We start from the raw sequence: 21,094 nt of genomic DNA on the forward strand, positions 1-21,094 counted from the left end.
TGGCCACATACTGAAGCTGGACCTACATGCCTTGTGGGTTTCTAAGATACATATATGGGCACCCAAAGAAGAAAAAAATGGTTTATGCCTGAGATTCAATCCTGAATTGACATCTTCTCCCCAGTGAAATCAGTGAGCAGCCTCCAGGTCACTGTGAGATTCTTTTCTGTAATCCAGTGGCTCCTTAGCTATTCTGCTTGGGACAACAGAAGGGTTCAGATGGGTCAAAGTGAGTGAAAAGGAAGTCCACAGAGTAAAGAAGGTTCCCAGCTAGTTATGGCTGATCAGACAAGAGGCAGTGTGGTTTGAAGAACAGGGTGTGGGGACACGTACTAGATTGGGTGGTATGAAATATAGCAACTCAGTGGTCAAACCATTTGGGAGGTCAGAAGCCAGATCATCTTCATTTTACACAGCAGTTCCCATTTGGCTAAGCTGGGACTAGAATACTCAGAATTTCCCAGAGTTGGCCAGGAATTTTGGAAATGTTAGTCCTAAGGGAACTAGAGGGCTCCAGTTTCAGGAAAGATGGGATCCAAAAAGTATGGTGTATCTCAGAGCAGGAAGTTTTGTTTTCAGCTATTGTAGATTGCTGCCTGCCAGTTATGCACATGCACTAAAAGAGTGGGGTTCTAAATTAGTGAAATAAGACAAAAATGTATATGCCATTGGAAAATGTAGTCAGTTTTCTCCGTTGGAAATCCGACAAACATTTAGTTTTCATATCAAGGGAGGCTTGTTTTAGGACTGGGGCTAGCTTTGACTATGAACAGAATTTAGGTGACCTGACTCAAGCTTTGGAATCACTTCTTGAAATTGCAGGTTGGTGTTGAGCAACAACAACCCTCCCCCCCCCCCAAAAAGATCACTTGCTTTGCTTTGCTCTGTTTGTCTTATCCATCCTCTTCCTCCTCTCCAGTTTTGAATGCCTCCATTGTCCCACCTGCCTTCTCAACTGGAGGAAGTAAATGGTCCCATTTGTTACTGAGAAGAGAAACATAATGCTATTTGTCCTCTGATCTGCTTCCTTCCTAAACTGCAAGACTTCATCATTCCACACTGAGCTTGCCTGGGAGCTGGTAAGATGCTGCTAAACAGTGCAAAAAGAGCCAGAGGAGAGAAACACAGAAGGGTGATCTAGGCAGTAGGAGCTGGGTAAGAAAACACGCAGAAGGGAGGGTCAGAATATGGGGCACAACGTGATGCATTTTTCTTTGGAAGTTAATCCTGCTGAACTCAGTGGAGCTTGATCCCCAGGAGACACATATAGGGTGCAACCATTGGAAGAGGAAGAAAGAAACAAGGTTCGGTGTTTGCATAATACAACATTGTGAAAGCATGTTGGCTTTGCAAGTCACATGAGCTGTCAGTTGCATTTTATTTCATGCAGCAATATTTAAAAATACAAGAGACCTTCCCATCTGGCATTTCAGAGTTGGGACGTGTGTGCAAAAATAGGCAATTGGTTCTTTCTTGTCCTGAAGGTAAGGGCAGTCTAGGCTTTTATGACTCAAGGGGAAAAGTGTTTCCTTCAACACTTCTGTGCTATCAGAAGCCCAGTGGGGGAACTTTGGTTAACTGTTTTAAGTGTGTCCTGGAAGAACTCTGCAGGATTCCATCTTGTCTCCTGTGTTGATTAATACCTGGGTGAAGCTCAGCTTCAGGATGAAGTGACATCTGGACACTGATATTGCTGAGATGTACTTCTCTTGGCTTGCAAGTTCAGGGTGGGAGGTCTCTACGTCCCTCCAGGCTGGATGTGGGAGAAGAAGCTGAATCTGTAGAAGACGGAATTGTTGCTGATTCTGGAGGGTTTGGGAGATATGCCTGATCTGGAAGGGGTTATACATCCCCTTATGAAACAGGTTCATAACCTGGAACTCCCCTTGGGATTCAGCCAGGCAGCCACATTACATCCATAGCAAGGAGGACATTTTTTCTTAGCTTCAGCTGATGAAGCATTTGCCCCTATTTATGGAGGAGAGAGACCTGGGGCCAGTAACACCTGTGGTGTTAACCTCAGAATTGGACTACTGGATTGCATGCGCTTTGAGGCAAACCTTGAAGACAATCCAAAAATTGCACCTACAGCAAAATGAAGCAGTATCTGTAGTGACTTCCAGGAGACACCACATCATTTCTGTATTGAAACTGCTGCACTAGTTAATTTTTAGGCTTAGTACTTGCTATTAGTTATAAAGCCTTACCTATCTTGAGTCGCAGGGTGTAATTTGCAGGGCTGCCTACACCATACAGTCTGCAGCAATTCACTGTTCAGTTTCAGGGACCTTTGACTGTTTTGTCACAGCTACATAACATTAAATGTAATCCTGCTTTTTCAGTGGCAGGCCTAGACTGCAGAGCAGTTTGATGCTGGACTGGAACTAAAGCTAGTTACACCTTAGGTGGGGCTTAGATAATTTCTTTTTAGGGTTTAAAGTAAGTTTGAGAGGATAAAAAAAACCTGTGCTTCAGTGGTTTTGAAGACACAGAATCCGCACGCCTGAGTTGCGTATAACATGCGCTTGCCACCTTGCCCTCTTAAAAGCTTCTCATTTCTCGCAGCACTGTTTTGGGGAAAAAGCATTGCATTTGTTTGAAGTCCTCCCACTTTCTTGTTGCTTTCACCTAAGAACTGCCATGCCATTCCTTCCTCAGCCTTGGCTTGGGGCCTTGAAGAACTGAGTGATGTTGTATAGATTCTTCATGAAAGGTCCAAAAGCCCATTGTGTCCCAAAAGATAACACTTCCTCATGATCTCCGTCTCCAACACCACTTGAGTGGCTTCATTGTAGGCTGAATTTTAGGAAATCTTTTCCTAAATAATTAAGTGGGGAAGAGTTACTCTTTTAGACATCTTAAATGCCTTACTTAGTTCACTGTGACAGTCGGACAGAGGCCAAGTAGGGCTGTGTTGTGGCTATGGAAAGGAGCTTATTGTAAGAAGGTAGCCCAATAAGAAGCACAAGGATATAATTTGGGTGTGGACACAGGGTGGTCTTCTGTGACTGCCCAAATATGCAAGGAGTACTACCCCAAAGATTCCTATCCAGCAGAGCATTGTTAGGCAATGCAATGTAGGCTGGAAACTTTGGTGGACTATCCAGTGTGTCTAAAGGGCAGCTGTTTGGAGGGAGGCTGAGTTAAGGTACAGCCGGGTTTTGGGAATACCAACTTAACACCTTTTTTCTGCTATTCTACTTTAGATGGATGAGAAGGTGTTTCAAATAATCATTGCCATATTTATTTACACAGTATTAGAGTATAGGAGCAGTTCCTGTCAAACTTTCCCCCAAATTAGAGTTAACTCTTCAATCTGATGTCTTCTCCTGGTCATTTTATTGCTTCTAAATGAAAGTAAAAATTCTCCTGAGCTTGACTTCTAGTGACTCTAGACCACATTGATGTTGCTTTCTTAGAAGTGTTTTGCCATTATCTTCTTCCATGATTCTTAATTTTTTCAGTCTAGTCTATAGCCCTGGGGTTTCCTGGTAGTTTTGCACTCAAGTCCCAATTGCTTCTAAGGGAATGCCTTTTCAAAATAATTGTTTGGGAGAAGCAATACTGAGATATCCATGTTATTGGTTGCCCAACAACATGTTACATATTTCTAGGAGAAAGTCCTCCTTGGAGCAAATAGAGTCGTATTCTAGATTTATGGATGCTTAGTTGGGTACAATTTGGGTTTGTTCTTAGACAGCATTTTAGAACCAATCATTCTTTGTCTTTTTGCAGTATGAAAACTGCCTTGGTTTTCATACCACTTTCTATATATCTGGTCCTGGGAGTTTGGGGGTTGGATGTAAGAGAGCTAACGTAATTCTTCTTGAAATGTGGGTTTGAGAAGAAAGCAGAGAGAGAGAGAGAGAGAGAGCGCACGTGTGTTGTGCTTTAAGCACTCTGAGTTTTGTATTTCCTGCAGCTGCTCAGGTCATGTGATTTTCCTCCCTAAGTTGTTGTTTTTTCACTGTTCTTCAGTAAGAAAAATTTGACTTCAAGAAAATTAAAGTGATGTTCTGTTTTTCCAAGGCCAAACCAGCATCTACCATCTAGAGATGATTCCGTTCCTGATGTTCAAGGGGTTAGGGTGAGATGTCCATCCAATCTGCTCCAACTTTTTCATCCTGTAACTTAACCCCATTATCCTACCTGAGTCCTTATCCCCACTTCTTCATTAAGACGTTTGTAGAAATGAATACTTGTCCAAGACAAGTGATTAAAACTAGGGTAGAAGATCCTTAAGTGTATCCACCCCATAACTTACTCATATCAACTGAAAACAAAAGCCAAAAGGAAAAACTTGGTCTGAAGGTAGATATGATCAGTCTGTCATTGCTCAGTGCAAACTGTAATGTTTACAATTTTCAGCTGTTTATGGCTTGTGCTAATTGTGTAGGAGGAAGGCTAATATATTTTGCTTAGAGCCATGTCTGGGAAATATGAATTTAGAATCTAATTCTCTGGATATGGAATGGAATAATTTCACCATGAAAAAGCAGAGTCCACTTCTGTTTATCTCAGATTAGAGCCAATCTCATCTTGAAGGTTTTTTTAAAAAACAGTGCTGTGGACTGCAAGGAGAACCAGTCAGTCTGGGATCAAATAAAAACTGATTGCCCCCTTAAGGCAATGATCAGTAAGAAAAAGTGTTCTTGCTTAGAGCATAGGATGAAAGCAGCTGATGGGCTAAAAAAGAATGATAACTGTTGGCAAAGTTGAGAGAAGCACAAGAGGGGAAGATAACGTGGATGGCCAGCATCAAAGAGATGGTCGGAATGTCCTCAGGAGAGCTCCAGGTTTTTGCAGAAAACCAGTCCATGCCAAGCATTTTTCTGTACAGTTCTCAGAGATTTAATTAGACTCAATAATAGCTAACTGAATGACTCTTGGGATGGGGGGGAGGCAGATGGAGAATGGTGGGATTGGTCTGAAGAAGAAGAAAGAGAACAAACTGGTAGCCATTTTGCAAATGGCCAAGCTTGCTATAGCTGTCCCACTCCCCTGAGTTTGGCACTAACAAGGCTGGGTCTCTCTAGAGGGTTGGACGAGCACTTCTGGGAACTAAACCTTGTAATTCAGGGGAGGGTTGACCGTCTCTGAGCAGTCAGGAGAGCTGGGACAGAATTTATAGACACTCCTACTTTCAAATTCTGTGCATATTTTCCCATTCCTTTCCCTGGGTAGTAAAGTATTAGCTTTGCTCACGCTCGCTTGCTGATGACAGTTGCATGTTTACATTCTCTGCTTGCCTGCTCTGAGAATCTTCTACCACCCATGGAACCCTGATCAAGGCAGCCATATTCTTGGGCACCCAACTGTCAGCTCTACTCAGATAGTTCTAAGGGAGAGAAGCTCACGCCTGGCTGTGAGTTAAATATCATTATTTCTATTCACTCTTGGTACAGCAGCCTTCTCCAGTATCTGCGTAGCTGGGAATTGTGGGAGTTGTTACCTAAACAGAGCCAGAGAGCAGTTGGGGGAAGGAAAACCAGATTTGGATCCCAGGTGCAAAAGTCACACACAGTGGAGATTCCAATGGAACTAAACTCAAAAGAAAAAAAGCTGCTGGGGGTGCAAATATTTCTCTCCCCCCCGCCCCATATTATCCTCAGCACTTCCTTTGTGCAAACTTGATCGAAGTTTGCTCGTACATCTATCCAGAAATGGCAGGGGGCTGCTCCCTTTTTCTAGATGTGAGTTCTGATTTGGTATCTGGGTACAATTTCTTTGCAGATGGTGAGGCAGGAACACAAAATGCAGAACTGAGATTGTGCCTCGGCTTCCTTATTTTGATTTTGTATTTGTCAGCTCAGCCTGGTTTCATTGAACTCATGTGAATTGTGATGGACCTGGCCGCTGCCTGTTTTAATACAGGTCATGGGCTCTGTACACTGAAGGAACAGGCTCTCCAGGGTAGCAAAGAGGACATCACTAATATTTGGCTCTTCTGAGGGCCAGATAAAAATTCCCGATTGTCGGATAAGACTTCAGGTATGCAGTCACTCTGGCAAATTATGAGAAGCAGCTGTTGAATTTATCTACACAATTAAAAGGTTCCCTTTGCCTTTTCTTTCTGAATGGATAGTCTTTCCTTAAAGCCCTCTCTTCCTCTTACTCATTCATTGGTTTCCTTGCACAATTTTGAACTGCTTTGCTTTATTGCATTAGTGCTGCCATAACTTTGTGTGAAGAAGGGAAGATTAGAGGTTTCATTTACACGCTGGCCAATTTGATTTGATTGATTGATCATGTGCCAGCAAGTCATTGGTTGACTTTTAGTGAACACATGGATAGATTTTTCTCCACAATGACCTGTCCCTAATGTAGTCTTTGAAGTCTTCCTATGGTGTCCCCATCACCACTGTAACTGTTGGTCTTCCTCTTCTTCTTGCTGTTGGTCTTCTCTATCTTGCTGTTGGTCTTCCTCTTCTCTTTCCTTTCACCTTTTCCAGCATTAGAGCCTTCTCTAGGGAGCTGGGTCTTCCCATAATGTGTCTGAACAATTTGATTTATATACCGGCAACATCCTCTGAGCCATTTGTCACATCTTTAAGGCTGTGTCTTGGGGAAGCTCAAAGTTGTAAAGTGAGGCTAGTGTCAAGGCCTTTCAAAGGAAAACTTGACAAAAACTGATAGACACAGCTAACACTTGTTTTTCAGGCAGCCTCATCTCTCTTGCTGTGGTAGAGATTTGTCATTTAAGGGAAACAAGCCACAAATTTAAGAGAGTAAGCCTTGTCAGACCAGATCAAGAGTAGGATATGGAAAGTCTCTTCTCCACAATGGCCACCCAGGGTCAAGGAGGCCAATGTGGAAAGCAGTGTTGCACTGTAAGCTCTGCTTCTTTTGTATGCATGTCCTGATTCCTCAAATTGAACAAATGTTGGATTACCAGCTTTGATTGAAAGAAGAATATGCACAAAAAATAGGACAGAATTTGCTGAATGAAGGGCCTGGCGATTTTAAATGGTTGGTAGGATTCCTTTGGATTAAGAGAGTATCACAAAACTCTTTGAAATTGACCATCCCTATTTTTCTTGTTTAGTTTAGGAACTTAGTGAAGCTACCTTGTTACCCCACTCCATGGTCTGATAAGGAATCTATGTCTCTGTTTGATCACAAAAGACAAAAATAATTAAATATGTCCTTTTTACTTCCTGATTTAAAGAAAGGGCTCTAATAAAAACAGAGTTGCTGCCCTAAACATTTCCAGGACATTCACTTTTACAGTCTGTGGTGCTGTAGATGAATACATTCCTATCTTGCACTAGACTTTGATTGCTGGTCTTTCCCAGGGACCATGATATGTGTCCAGTGAAACCCCTTGTTATTGTGGCTACAAACTATCTCCAAACTCAGCATTATTTGAAGTTGCATTGCAGGTGACCCCCAATTTTTTGTTATATGCTGGTTGAGGCTTTCCAAATTACTACAGTTACTGTTGTTGCTATTATTACACGTACACCATCAAATAACAGAACTCACCCAGCTTGTAACAACATAGCATTACACCTGTCAACTATAATAAGAAACATAACAAAAATTCAATCAAATGTCCTCAGTAAGAAAACTAACCCACGTTCCCCAATACTATCCTAACACAATGTGACTCACGACGGATCAGAACTCAAAATAAAAATACACAAGAAGTAAGAGAGGAAGTATGGTGAACCTTAAGAGCAAGGAAGGCATAAACATTCTCGATCTTTTACCCATGTCTAGAAGCCGTTGCTTACGTATTGAGGATAATTTATTGGGGTAGCTTGCCACAGTTAAGCATGGAACTGTGAGATAAGCTGGCAGAGTTTTGCAAAATAATCCACTGAACTTGACTACCTTTTTAGTTTGTTATATTTTTGGCAAAACTGCTGGCATTTTATGCTTTCCATCTGGAATTTGGCATGAAAAAACAAGGCAGCTGTGGTTGCAGTTGGGGGAAATGCTAACCAGCGAAGTTGATCGCATTGCACCTAATTCTTAATTATCAGAAATATTTGCAAAGGCATTAATCTTAACCTTCAGGTTCCTAGCATTCTGGAGGAGAAACTATTCAAAGACTGCCTTAACTCTGACCTTACAGTCATGTTCGTTTACCGCTATTTGTTACCTTGAGACAGATAACAGCAAAAATGTTTTAATCCATACTTCCATTAACCAAAGTCATTTTTTATTGTAAAAGTTTTATTCTTTTTTGTTGTTGTTTGCTTCATTAGGGCAGAGAATTATTGTTGTAATCTTGGCAAAAGATTAAAAACTACATGACGTTGGGCTTTGCACATTAAATTTGCACTATTGTGGTAAATAATTGTAGTTATTAAAAACAAGGACTTAACAGCTGGTGATGTCAAAGTGATGTTGATTTCTAGGTTTCTGTTTCACCATCTCAGCTTTTCTTTTCTTTTTTTTTAACATCTTCAATCAGTGCTGCCCAAAGGGGGGTGTAGGCTCCCCCTTCCCACCAAAAGTAGAGAAATGTTTGGAAGGGCAAAGAGGTCTGTTGTGCACCAGCCAAAATAGTGTCAACTTCCTATATAAATTTGACCACTTGGAAACTTGCATGCTCTGAAGATTTCCTTGTGGCTCATTCAGCTAATTTGGACCTCCTTGGATAGCTGCATAATCCGAATATGGTGACTTCTGTCTTGCTAACTGGTGATTCTCTCTCCCTGGTTCTGCACAGTTGCTACACTCTAAAAGATGCACTACTACCGGTATCCTTCTGCCGAAATCAGCTGTTGGTACAAATATCTCCTCTTCAGCTACAACATCATCTTCTGGGTAAGTCCAAAGTGTTTTTCTCCCTCTCTGGGAAATAAAAATTCACCTTGTCAATTGAGAAAGTAAGGATGCCCATAAATTGAGCCTGCCTCCTCATGACTTCGTGAAGACGTTGATTTCGTTTTTCAGCCGTGTTTGGCCTTGCCTTCTTGTGAGATTTTTTTTTGGGGGGGGGACTTCTCATTCTTGCTTACAGTTCTGAGGTTTTCTGGTGGTTTCTCATCCAAGTATGACCCACCTCTGACCCTTCTTATCTTCTGGGACCAGACCAGATCAGCCATCTGAGGCGCCCGTTCAGATGCTTCACCGGTATAATTTATGATTTCCAATATATTTCTGTCCTGGATAACTTATTCCTCATAAACAAATAACTGAATAAAATCTTGTACTCAGTTTTTGTAGTAAGGAACTTGAATCTTAACATCAACAACTTTTTTGAGCTGAACTTCAAGTGATTTCATACACTTGACAATTTTTTTGACTTCCAGTCTAGCTACAACATACAACTGTGGTATTTCCTGCTGATTTCCCATCCATGTATCCGTGTACTAACCAGAGCTGACTCTACTTAGCTTTTTGAAATCAGCCAAGATTGGCCAGCTAGGCAGCACAACCATGTTACTATGGTTCCATTGATAAATACCTGAAGTTGCAAGAACATTGTGCTGGAATCAGATTATTATTATTCTCATTATTCTGAGGACACAGAAAAGTAAGTGGAAAAAGACGCATCTGACCGAGAAATAACTTGTCAATGGTCTTAACTATCTTCTTCATGCAGAATTTGAATGATTAACAAATTGCATTGAATCTTTTTTCTTCTTAAGCTGCATTTATATTCTGGTGACAGAATATAATCTTTGGTGACAGCTCTCTTGGGTCTGTCGAAATAATTTACTGAGATGCTGTTAAGAAGATAACAGTGTTTCTGAGGTGTTAGTTGTAGACTATAATTAATAACATTTTGCTAAATTAATTAAAGAGCAAAGATGGCATAACTGAAAAGGCTTGTCATTCTGAATTGTTTTAGCACATTGGGCCTGATGGTATAGCAAAAATGGCTGTTAGTAGAGAGCTTTTCTTTTTAAGAGATAGATCTATACACTTAAGGTCAATAACCCTGGGAAGCCAGTTTCTCTGAAATGGGAGTGGTTTCTTAAAAAATGGGCTACCTGTGACATCAGATGTCATTTTTTGCCAGCCTTACCCTTCTGTAAATTCAAATGTCAGTGGCACAATTGTTGAAAATCGGCAGCAAAGCTTCTCATTTTGAGAGAGGAAATTCACAAATGCTAGTGTGTGTCCTAAAGTAGATTCAAAGCCTTTTAGAAAGTCCATCATACTTCCATCATAAACTGTGGAGGGGAGGGAAGGGGAGGAACCAGAAAACCTTGCCTCCACCCATGTGTGAGACATAGCTTCCCATTTGGCATTCAGTACAGATGGTCACTTAGGAAGATCTTTGCTGATATGTATAATCCAGATCTGGTATAACTAGTGGTCAGAACTGGACAGGTCCTGGAGCGCATACTTGGAAAGGTGATCTGTTATGGCAATCAAAGTGTCTGCTTCATGACATGTTTACTTGGCTAAAAGTGGGCAAACATAGCTTTTCTAGGATCACAGAACAGCTGCCAAGGACAAAGAGAGAGATGCACTTCCCAAGAAAAGATAAAACTGTTTAGAAGAGTTGGAGACAGGTGTTAAGTTTGTGCTCTTGTGTGCACTAAAGGCATTTTTGGAATCGCATCTGAAGTATTGTACATACTGTAAGAGCCATGTGTCCCTTAAATTGTGTTTTTCTATCAGTGTATGAGTTTAACTAGCTTTCTTTCCAGACATTCACTAAGGAAATCTTTATTCTTAAAAGCAGTGATTGAAATCTCTGCTTGTTTGTATTGTTTACTGACTCTATCCTCATGAAGTTTGATCCAGGAGATCTGGAGCCTCTAATACTTGGTGAAGGACAATTTGCTAAAAACATACTCCAGTGCCTTTATTGGTTTTGAATTATGATCCTTAAGAATGGAGACTGCAAGTCTCCAGCTGGGGGAAATATTGTATTGGTTGTTTGTTCAATTGCCATCAAGTCAGTGTCAACTCTTAGCAACCACATAGGTAGACCTCCAAGATGATCTGTCCCTTAAGGTCTTCCAGAGGTGTACCCATCACCCCTGTAATTGACTACCCTTTTATTCATCATCTTCTTCCTTACTTTCCCCCTTTCTCAGCATTTGAGACTTTTCCAGAGAGCTAGAATCCTCACATAATGTGTCCAAAATATTACAATTATTGTTAAAACCGTACCCCTAAAGCAATTCCACTCAACTGTTATATACATTTGGTGTGGCAATGGAGGGATGGAACTTGATCACCTGGAGCTTTACGAGGGTTATATAACACCTAAATGGAAAGGACAAGTTGCAGTCATTGGGCTTGGATCCTGACCCTTCATCCACATTTCTGAGCAATGTGAAATTGCTCCCACTTTTATGAGCATGCAGGTCTACTGTTGTTTCCTTTCTTTCAAGTTCAGCAGACTGGGCTCTATGAATAGCAACTTGATTTCCGTCGAAACAGTTCAAAAGTTTATGGCATTGTTCTTTGTTCTTTGATTTGCAGAAGGATACAGTTTAATCTTTGTCTGTACAGTAAGGGACCCTTCAGATCTGGGGTTTCAGTTTGAACTGAAGACTGCTTTGTTGTGTCATCAAATAGCACTGAGGCATAGCTTGTAAAGTTGCACAAGTCATGGATGTGTGTAAAGAATCTGAATGTAAAAGGAAGAAGTTGCTAAAGCAGAATTTCTCTGTGTCCCTCATGGAGAAAAATCAGAGAGCCAAGAGGAAATAATTGAATAACAAAACATCCAGCCATTGAGGGGTGGGAATATTTCTTTCTTTATTTGCAATATTTATAAACACCCCAATTGGTTGAGACTCAGAGGCACACAACAAATTGATTGATTGATTGATTGATTGATTGATTATGCTGTATCAAGTTAGCATTCATTCTTAGTGATCACACAGATAGATTTTCTCCAGGATGGTCTGTCCTGGACCTGGTCCTTCAGGACTTCCAATGGTGCACCACCACCACTGTAATTTAGTTCATCCACCTTGTTGCTGGTCATCATCATCTTCTGTTTCCTTCCATCTTTCCCTCCATCTTTCCCAGCATTACAGACGTCTCAAGAGAACTAGGTCTTTGCAATAATATGTTCAAAATATGATATTTTGAGCCATGCCATTGGTGTACAGCAAACCACTTCCATATTGTTGCTAAGAATACTGCATAGATGGGTTTGTGAATTCACCAGGAGTCAAACAACTCAAAGAAGCTTTGTGGCACTAGGTGTTTGGAGAAGTATTAGAACTAAGATTAGGGCCTGAGTGGTTCATGAATTCCTGGCTTATAAGTGTGCTCCAGGAGGTGGTTCATACATTATACATTGATGCACTTTTCTGTAAGCTGGCAGAGTAATGCAGTTGTTATGGCTCTCTAGGGCATTTGTATGATGGAGTTATTGTCAAATGTCTTTGTGTCTCCTTTATATCTGAAAGAGAAGAAACACTGAAATCTTCACGTTATCTTTTTTAAATCGCTTGTAGCTCCACAGTTACAGGATCTAGAAAGGTCACTTTTGGATGGAGGTGAAGATTATTACCAGCTTATGCAATAATGAATGGTGACTCGAAAGCAAGATGCATTGATTTCTTTCTACACAATTGGATCTGCCTAGTTTTTGATGTTTCAGTTAAGCAAAATGCATGGCCTGGCCATTTTGTGAGTGTTGCTAAGGAAGTAGATAATGGCTTGATGAAGATGTTCAAAAATGTGGCCTGCTTTGTGGATATGTGTTGCATGAATCACAGCTTGTAGCATCACTTAGTCAACCTTGGGAATCTTGAAAAGAAAACTAAGCAAACTGGACCTATAATACTTAGATGAAAGATCAGCAGGAAACCATTGGGTTGTAGGCTTAAGATGATATAGATAGATTAGATAGATAGATAGATAGATAGATAGATAGATAGATAGATAGATAGATAGATAGATAGATCGATCGATCGATCTTGGGAAAATAACAGTGAAAAACAGTCTGCACCCCCCTACCTCAACCTTGGTAATTTTCTCTTCCAGCGGATGCCTTTACTTGATACCCTCCATCCTAACCCTGACAGGTGAAGATATATAGCCTTTGCATCCTGCACACTTTACCAGCATGTAAAAGTGGACGTGGCAGGAAAGGAGTTTTTGAGCATCATCTCCTGGCCTTTTGTACTGAAGCATGTGGCTAGGAAAATCACCATCCTTTGGGAGATAGAACAGTGATAATTCTGGCTTAGAAGAAGTGATGAAAAATTACGTTTCAGGGCAAGTTAAGGTTAAGGTTAGACTTCTTTGCAGAGAACCTCATGGCATTGTCCAGATTTTATTTTATGAGCTCCATAGAACTCTTGTGTGGTCCAAATTACAGGGAATTAATTACTGTTCCTGGAAATAGTAATGCTTGAGTAGAAACATGTAGATGCCTTCCATGTCAGATCAAGAGGGTGGATGTTTAAAGGGATTGGGAAGAACATGAATGCTTACAAAATGTTTTGAGGAGTTGTGCACTGGAAGCATGTCAAGAGGGTCAAGTATGTCAGAGTGTGTGTAGGTACAGGGTGAAAGCTGTGAGTCCCAGAGGAAGAGCAGAAATGAAGGCTCCTATTTAGTCACAGAGAGGAGCTTTCCAAAAGCACTCTAGAGGACATTGTCCTAGTCAGAACATTCCTGCTTCTATCTGATGAACTCCATCTTAGGAGTTTGTAATTGATTGATTACATGCCATCAAGTCATTGTTGACTGTAAGCAACCACATAGATTTTCTCCCTGATGATCTGTCCCTAACCTGGTCCTTCACCATTTCCAATGGTGCACTCGTCGCTACTGTAACTAAACCTTCCCTCCACCTTGGTGCTAGTCATCCTCTTCTTCTCTTTCCTAATACTGGGAATAAAAATATGTAAAAGAGAGAAATGTTTGGTGAAATGGCTTCTGGGTAATGCTGTGTGGCAACCAGTCTGTCTATTCACATGGTGTTATCTGGATGTCATTTCACTGCAGCTGTGAAAACTTATTACTTTTTGAGATAAATTTTGTTCCTTTGTCATTGTTGAAATCCAGGTTGGTTCCTGGTGAAGGTGGATGCTACAGTGGCTGTCTAAATCATTTAAAATAATCTCTGCTTTGACAAGAATTCTTCAACCTTGATTTAGGGGCATCCTCTATGTAGAAGCTGGGTGATCAATTGTAGCCAGAGATGTTCTTGCTTTCCCAGAGAGCAATTGCTGAATAATAAAAAAAACCCATCTCATAAACTACACCAGTTTAGTAAACTAACTGTTAGCCTTTTGTTGGCCTAAATATCTTCCCGTGCCTTGATCTGGACTAAGTTCATTGCATGTAATTCCCATACTTGGGACATGATTAATGATGCTCAAAGGAATGGACTGTCTCTGCAGATCTCATTATAGTTTCAAGATCTAATGCTGAAGCCGGGTCTACATCTTCAAGCCTTCTGTAATCTGAAAGATAAATTGATGTACATAACCTTGGATCTTCAGCCTACATTACAATCGCCTTTAAATTGCTTCTTAACTTTTCTGAGTGTTTCAAAACCTGCTACAGTGATCCCTCCTTTCCAACTCATTAGCTGGGATCAAGTGGTCGTGGTAATAGAAACAGAAAAATAAACTACGAGGCTTGTAATCAATTCAATTCATGTTGATTTCTTTGTGTGATGGTTAGCCAGAAGAACATAGAAACCACACCTGAGTAGTTCTGGGCCAAAAAGTCCTACATCTAAACCCCAATCTTTTCATTTAATTTAATTTAATTTATTCAATTTAAGCACAGCCTGACCCCACACTGACACTGGGCAGCTCATAATAAAACCGATCAGGGTAGAAGTTACAATATGTATGTATGTATGTATGTAACAAATTTATATGGCCACCCAACTCACACACAGTAACTCCAGGCGGCTTACAGGGTAAAATGTATAATTTTAATATACTGTACATATAAGTAGAATTATAAAACAGGATAAGGAACAAGATGGTGAACATAATCGACAGGGCCCCTGGCTGCTGCAATCCAAAGCCTTGGGAGAACAGCCTTTCCAGAATGCTATCAGGATGGGAGCCACACAGATCTCTGGGGGAACCTCATTTCAGGGGGCAGACACTACAACAGAGGAGGCATGCTTTCTGGGCCCTGAAAGATGGCACTGTTTAATTGAAGGGACCCTGAGTGTGCCAACCTTGTCGACTCCTGTGGGCCAGGCAGATTGATGATCCCTCAGATACCCAGTTTCTGTGCCCTGTAAGACTTTATAGGTCATATCTACCGCCTTGAATTGCACCCAGAAGCATACTGGTAACCAGAGCAGCTGATGAAATGGGTGTCAGATGGGCCTACCGAGGCATCTCTGCCCTTGCCACTGCATTCCAGATCGGCTCAAGGTTCTGAGTGGTCTTCACGGGAATCCCTGTGTAGAGTGCATTACAATAGTTGAGCTGTAAGAAGATTAGGGCATGAGTGATTGTCTGATGGGCCTCCTGATCCAGGAAATCTACAACTAATGCCCCAGATAGAGTTATATAAAGGCCTTCCTGGCCACAGCTGCCATCTGCTCATTGAGCAGGAGCTGTGAGTCCAGGAAGACCCCCAGGTTGTGTACCACTCTTGAATGGGAAAATGCAACCCCGTCCATGGTGAAAGATGAAAAACCCCAGATCCAGGAGGCTGTTACCACTCAGTCTTGGTAGGATTGAGTCAGAATTGGTTCTTCCCCATACAGGGCCTCACAGCCTCCAAACAGTGGGACAGGATCTTGACAGCCTCATTGGCTGGTCTGGATTGATATATAATTAGGTATCATCTGTGTCCTGATGATAACAAACCCCAAACCTGTGGATAATCTCACCCACTTGAAGAATCAGACAGCAGGTGGTCAAAAACACCTCTGAGAACAAGCTGCTGTCACTCTAGATTAGCCAATAATCTGATCAAATGTAAGATCACTTCTTCTAATGCACTGGGAAAAAGAAGCAAGTTTACCTCTCACTCTGCAGTTAGGTAGAATATCAACTGGATGTGTTGCTTTTACATCTCTGTAAACCAGCCTCATGACTTGCTGCAGCAAGAGAATGTAAGGAATTTCATTGTTTTCATGCGCCTTACCAAAACATCAAGAATTCCTAAACCAGGAACCTGATTTGAACAGAGCTCCATAGGGATGGGTTGCCCCATCCTTTTTTTTTTTCAATTGCTATCCTTAAAAAAATGGCAGAGGCATGCAGTGCCCACACATGGATGGCTGTCATTTTGGTTCAGCAGTGAATCCTTTTCTGCAGTTCAGTAAAATGGGGGGTCTCCATGAAGACATCCCAGAGACTTAAACAGGAAAACAGAACAGAACAGGAAGGATGTTGTATCTTTGTAGGCAAACTGGATTATGCATGTGCTCCCAAGAAACATCTGTTAGCACAAAAACAGCAGCAATGTCCATTTACTGCAGCAGAAGCATTGAATGGATTCTGGTCCTCAGCCAGCTGGATCTTGGAGAAGGATCCTTTCAGCTGATGAAAGACTATAATTAGACTAAGGAAGGAGGATATATTGTATCCTCTCCATCACATTTCTTGTTTGGTAGTAAGTAGAATTGATTTCCTTGCTTGGGGACTACACATACTTAGAACCCCATTTTTTTTCTCTCTTCTACACTTTCATGATGTCCTGACTAATCTGCACGTTGCCAGGAGAAAAATGGAAAATAAAGTGAATATTGGGTCTGAAACATGGAGTGTTTCAAAGTCCTAGTCATTTTGAAGCATTAGAGTACAAGATGCCTCTTAGATGCACATAAGGAGATGATGAAGGAAGAACACGAGAAGTTACTCTTCCTTAGGGAAGGTAGGAAAGATGTTCCTCAAACAGGATAAGGATGATTTGGATCATGTCATATAAACTAAGGCACTCTTCAAAGCTAATATAAAAATCAGTGTTCCATGTCTAAACACACTTGCTCAAACCTGGGAGATGCCTAGAAGGTAAGAAATCTGGTAAAGCAGCAAAAAGGCTTTGAAAGGTCATCTTGTCATGCTTACATAGAAACATGCTATTATTGTCATTAGCCGCCCGGAGTCACTGGTTTGAGATGGGCAGCTAAGTAAATAAATAACCTAAAACAGGCATTTAATTTATGAAGGACCATCTGGAGCATCTCCTTTGATTCAAAAATAACCACAATAACGATACATCATTTTTAACATCTTATTCCATCCCAAGTCCCCCCCCCCAACCTTAACCCCAACTCTGAATATTGCTCTCTCTCTCTTTTTTTTTTCAATTATCCTAAATATTTTTTTTTCTAATGAACATTCTCAGTTTTCCCCTTTGACTTTATGCAACAGTAGATAAGCAGAAATGGTGCCCAGTTGTGCTGATTCTTCTGAGCTCAAAATAAACTTCCTTTGTACAGACGGGGTGGAGCGTGTACCAATGTGATGGAAACTAAAAGATATATTGCATGTCAAAGCCTGCTTTTGTTAGGAGGGGAAATTAGTTCTAATGCAAAATAATTCCAAATCCTATCTGAGAGCTTTCTTATTCCAGTTCCATCAGCTACTGAAGGTTGTCTCTTTAGAAACTTTCCTTTTCAGAGAATCCCACCCCCAAATCTTAATATAGTAGATTAATATGTTCCCCCTCCTCCCCTCCAGAAAAAGTGGTGAATGGTGGAAGGACAAGAGAAGTCACCTGTTGGAATTACATTACATTTTGAATTCGTTATATTTCAAGCTTGAATCAGTTGCTCCATCTTACATGAAGTGTTCCAACCCTTCCAGAAATGTTCTGAGCTTCAAAGAGTCTTGTTTTTGTTCAAGGAATCTGTTTTGAAGTTGAAAGAGTTGCTTGGGTCTCAGAAGACACCTGGGAAAGTTGAGATGCCATCTGAATACTTTCAAATGGAGGAATAAACTGTTTCAAGCTTTAAAAATACAGCATGCCCTAGACTTCTGTCTTGTTCCCCCCACCCCCCCAGCTCCAGATAATTGTAGCTGAAGATCAAGCCTTCGTGGACAAGCCATGTTGATGACTGACTTGCAGAGTTTCCCTTTCCCAGGAGTCAGAAGACAAGAGGACTCAGGAAGGCCATGTTATTTTGGTCTTAACCAGCACAGCTATCTCCCTGGCCTTTGAAACTGAGAATGACATTTATAAAAACAGCAGAAGAATTAACTCTGTAGGATCTGTTGTCTCATCCTTGAAGCTTCCCCCTCTTCCTGTGCCTTCCACTAGCGGATGGAGCCCTTGTTCCCCTTCGTGTTAGATATCTGATGTTTAATGTCACCATTTCCTTGCATGACTCCCACTTGATGCAGGAAACTTGGCCTGTCTTCCTTCCTCCCCACACATATGCAAAGGATCCACTTAGCAAGCCCCACTCCTTTGGATCATTTCTCTTGTTGGTTGGTTGGTTGGATTTCATACAGCTGAGTAACCTTTCTGAGATTGGTTACCCACAATATTCCACATTCTATCACATCCTAGTTTTGTATAATCTTTATAATATGGTGAGTTTCATTTCTACCCCTTTCCTACTGACCCCAATATGGATATTGCATTTGTCACCACTGTTGTTGATTGAATAGTTTTAGCCAAATTATCCAGCACAATTGTATTATCTTTTTATTAGATAGCTCACATCCAGTGTGGATCTCATTGGTGCAAATTTGCTAACGCACATTCTTTTTTGACCTCAACAACATGCATCACTGACCTAAAGCATTTACAGGAAGGTCACTTGGAGATGAAGCTTTTGCACAAGAGTTTGCTGACTATTCTGTATCTGAAATTTCCCAGCAGATGAAGCTGTACTTTCTGCAAAATAATGTCTATTTTTTTTTTCTTCTTTCTTTTTCTCTTAGTTAGCTGGTGTTGCATTTCTTGGAGCTGGTCTTTGGGCATGGAGTGAAAAGGTAAGCAAATTAGGACCTTTTAGACATCATAGAATCGAGTCTCTTCCCAGTGAGGAAGTATGACATGTCTCTCTGTCTTTCCTTCATTAGAAAGACTAGTAAATAAAGGAATACTATGGAATCCTTGGGGTTCTCTGAGCTTGGTTGTTTTCTTGCAGACATTTTGTTACCCAGCTAGGTAACCTCTTCAGTGCTAGAAGGGAGTGGAGTTTGCTCTCTGTTTATATACTAACTGTATTCTGTCTCCATGCTGATTGTATTCATTGGTGCAAAATCCGTTTCTCATTCAAGAATGCAGAGTTTAGTGTAACCCTATAAATGTCTCCTCAAAATGAAGCCCAACTGAGTGCTTACTCATAGGATTTTAACTTTATGCTTTCCTGGGAGTATGTCCAGGGAAAGCCCATTAAACATGAATGGGCTTACTTCTGAGTAAGCAGGAGTAGGCTCATGTTTTCAGGCCCATGTTCTCTGGATGTACAACTTCTTACTTCAGTTATTCCAGATTGTCCATTAAATCCAAAAGTGCGTTTTTCATGCCAATGTGTGTCCTTTCAGTAACAACTGCATTCACAAGTGATGCAAATCATGACATTTGCATCAAGTCACATCATGATGTGACTTGATGCCAACATCATGTAAATGTAAGTGCCTTAGTGAAATTCTTCATAATCAGTGAGCATCGTTTTTGAAAAATATTTTCAAAAATACCTATTTGAAAAATATTTTCAATATTTTCTAATATTTTCCAATACTTTCAATATTTGAAAAAATATTCTCAAAAATATCTATTTGAAAAATATTTTCAAAAATACCTGCTTGAAAAATAGGTTGGATTTCAGCCTCCCTGGGGTGCCAAAGGACCATCTCTCAGCAGTTGCCTGTGGAACGATTCCATGGTCCCTTCTCCACTTCTCGTTCGTTTCTTGCATTCCTAGTCCATACTGAAATCTTGCCATTTGTGCCAACAAACCACTGAGAAGTACAGAAGAAACTAGGGTGGTGCAAATGTTTATTACATGGTGAAACTCATTTAGTGAGTAATTGTGGAAAGTTGTATCCCAGCCATGTTTTTTCCCCTCTCACCCAGCTTCCTTCACATCCAACCCCAGGTGTGTTTAAATAATAATCTTTGTTTTGCATGGATTTCCATGTTTCATGTTTGGTTCCGGTTCTACTCTGCAATTCCCATTTCCTTTTTGGTTGGCTAAAACTTTCCCCTATTTGGATAGCTGGTGCCATCAATTTAAATGGAAAACTGTTGCCAAGAGTGTGTCCTTCATGACTAACATTCCTACAAAGCAGTTAACCTTTGGTCCTGTGGAACAATTTCTAGTGTTTTTCTGTTTCTTTCCTTTCATTCTGACACTGCAATATACTTTCTTCCAAAGCTTGTTTTTGTTAGTAAGGAAATAAATAACGGCTGAAGGTCCTTTGGAGGATTTGCAAGCGAACAGAGTGGCCCTATCATCTAGCAATGCTTTTTGAGATGCAGGAGTGGAAGAAGAACTGGAGCAGTTTCAGAGACAAAGGAGGGCAGTCAGGATGATCAGGGGAGTAGAAACTAACTTCTGTAAAAATATAGAAATTGGAATGTTTAGCCTTGGGAAGACTAAAGAGGAATATGATCACACTCTTCAAATACGTGAAAGGTCATACAGAAGAAAGTGAAGATCTGTCCTTTGTCATTCCATAATGGAGGATGTGACTCCACTTGGATGTTGGAAAAAGCTTCTCATGTGGTAGTCTCCATTCATTGGGTGTGTTCAAGCTGAAGATAGACTAGATTGTCTATCTTTGTCTAGGTTGCTTATGCTTGGATTTTTGCACTGAGCAGTGGCTTAAACTGCACACTCTTTTATATATGTATTTGATTTTTATTAAATAAGTTTATTACAAAGTTAAAAGATAAACACAAAACAATATAGAAAAAGAAAGGAGGATAAAGAAAAAGGCATTGAAAACAATTGAAAACAAAGAGAAAGGAAAAGAAAAGAAAAAATACTTAAGCGATTTTTGATCTTCTTTACAGCAGTTATAGACATACTGGAAACCATTTCCCCCCTTCTAAATTACATAACGTGGTTCTCTTCTCTCCATATTCAACCCTCATAATCAGTAAATCCAGAAATCACCAGTTCATTTTCAGTGAAAAGTCCATAAAGAGCTTCCAGTCTTTTATGAAAGTAGTTATTGTTCCCTCCCTAACCAAACAAGTCAATTTAGCCATTTCTGCAAGTTCTGCCATCTTCTCGATCCATTCCTCCAACTGTGGGTATTTC

At 40.7% G+C, this 21,094-nt stretch overlaps 1 protein-coding gene across 2 annotated transcripts in view; it reads left to right on the forward strand.

The window, feature by feature from the left end:
• Positions 1 to 21,094, forward strand: part of TSPAN14 (tetraspanin 14) — a 42,056-nt gene that overhangs the window by 11,453 nt on the left and 9,509 nt on the right. The window contains exons 2-3 of one of the 2 annotated variants that reach the window (XM_088129374.1): positions 8,681 to 8,778; positions 18,762 to 18,812. In XM_088129374.1, coding sequence (XP_087985500.1) covers positions 8,698 to 8,778; positions 18,762 to 18,812 — 132 coding nt within the window. In that variant the 5' untranslated portion in view covers positions 8,681 to 8,697. The remainder of the gene's footprint in view (positions 1 to 8,680; positions 8,779 to 18,761; positions 18,813 to 21,094) is intronic. The other variant, XM_088129382.1, reaches the window with a different exon arrangement.

The sequence above is a fragment of the Python bivittatus genome, unplaced genomic scaffold (assembly GCF_059951505.1).
Source record: "Python bivittatus isolate LINGU-HERP-01145 unplaced genomic scaffold, Pbiv_v1 ctg000050_np1212, whole genome shotgun sequence".
In the NCBI taxonomy this organism is placed as follows: Eukaryota; Metazoa; Chordata; class Lepidosauria; order Squamata; family Pythonidae; genus Python; species Python bivittatus.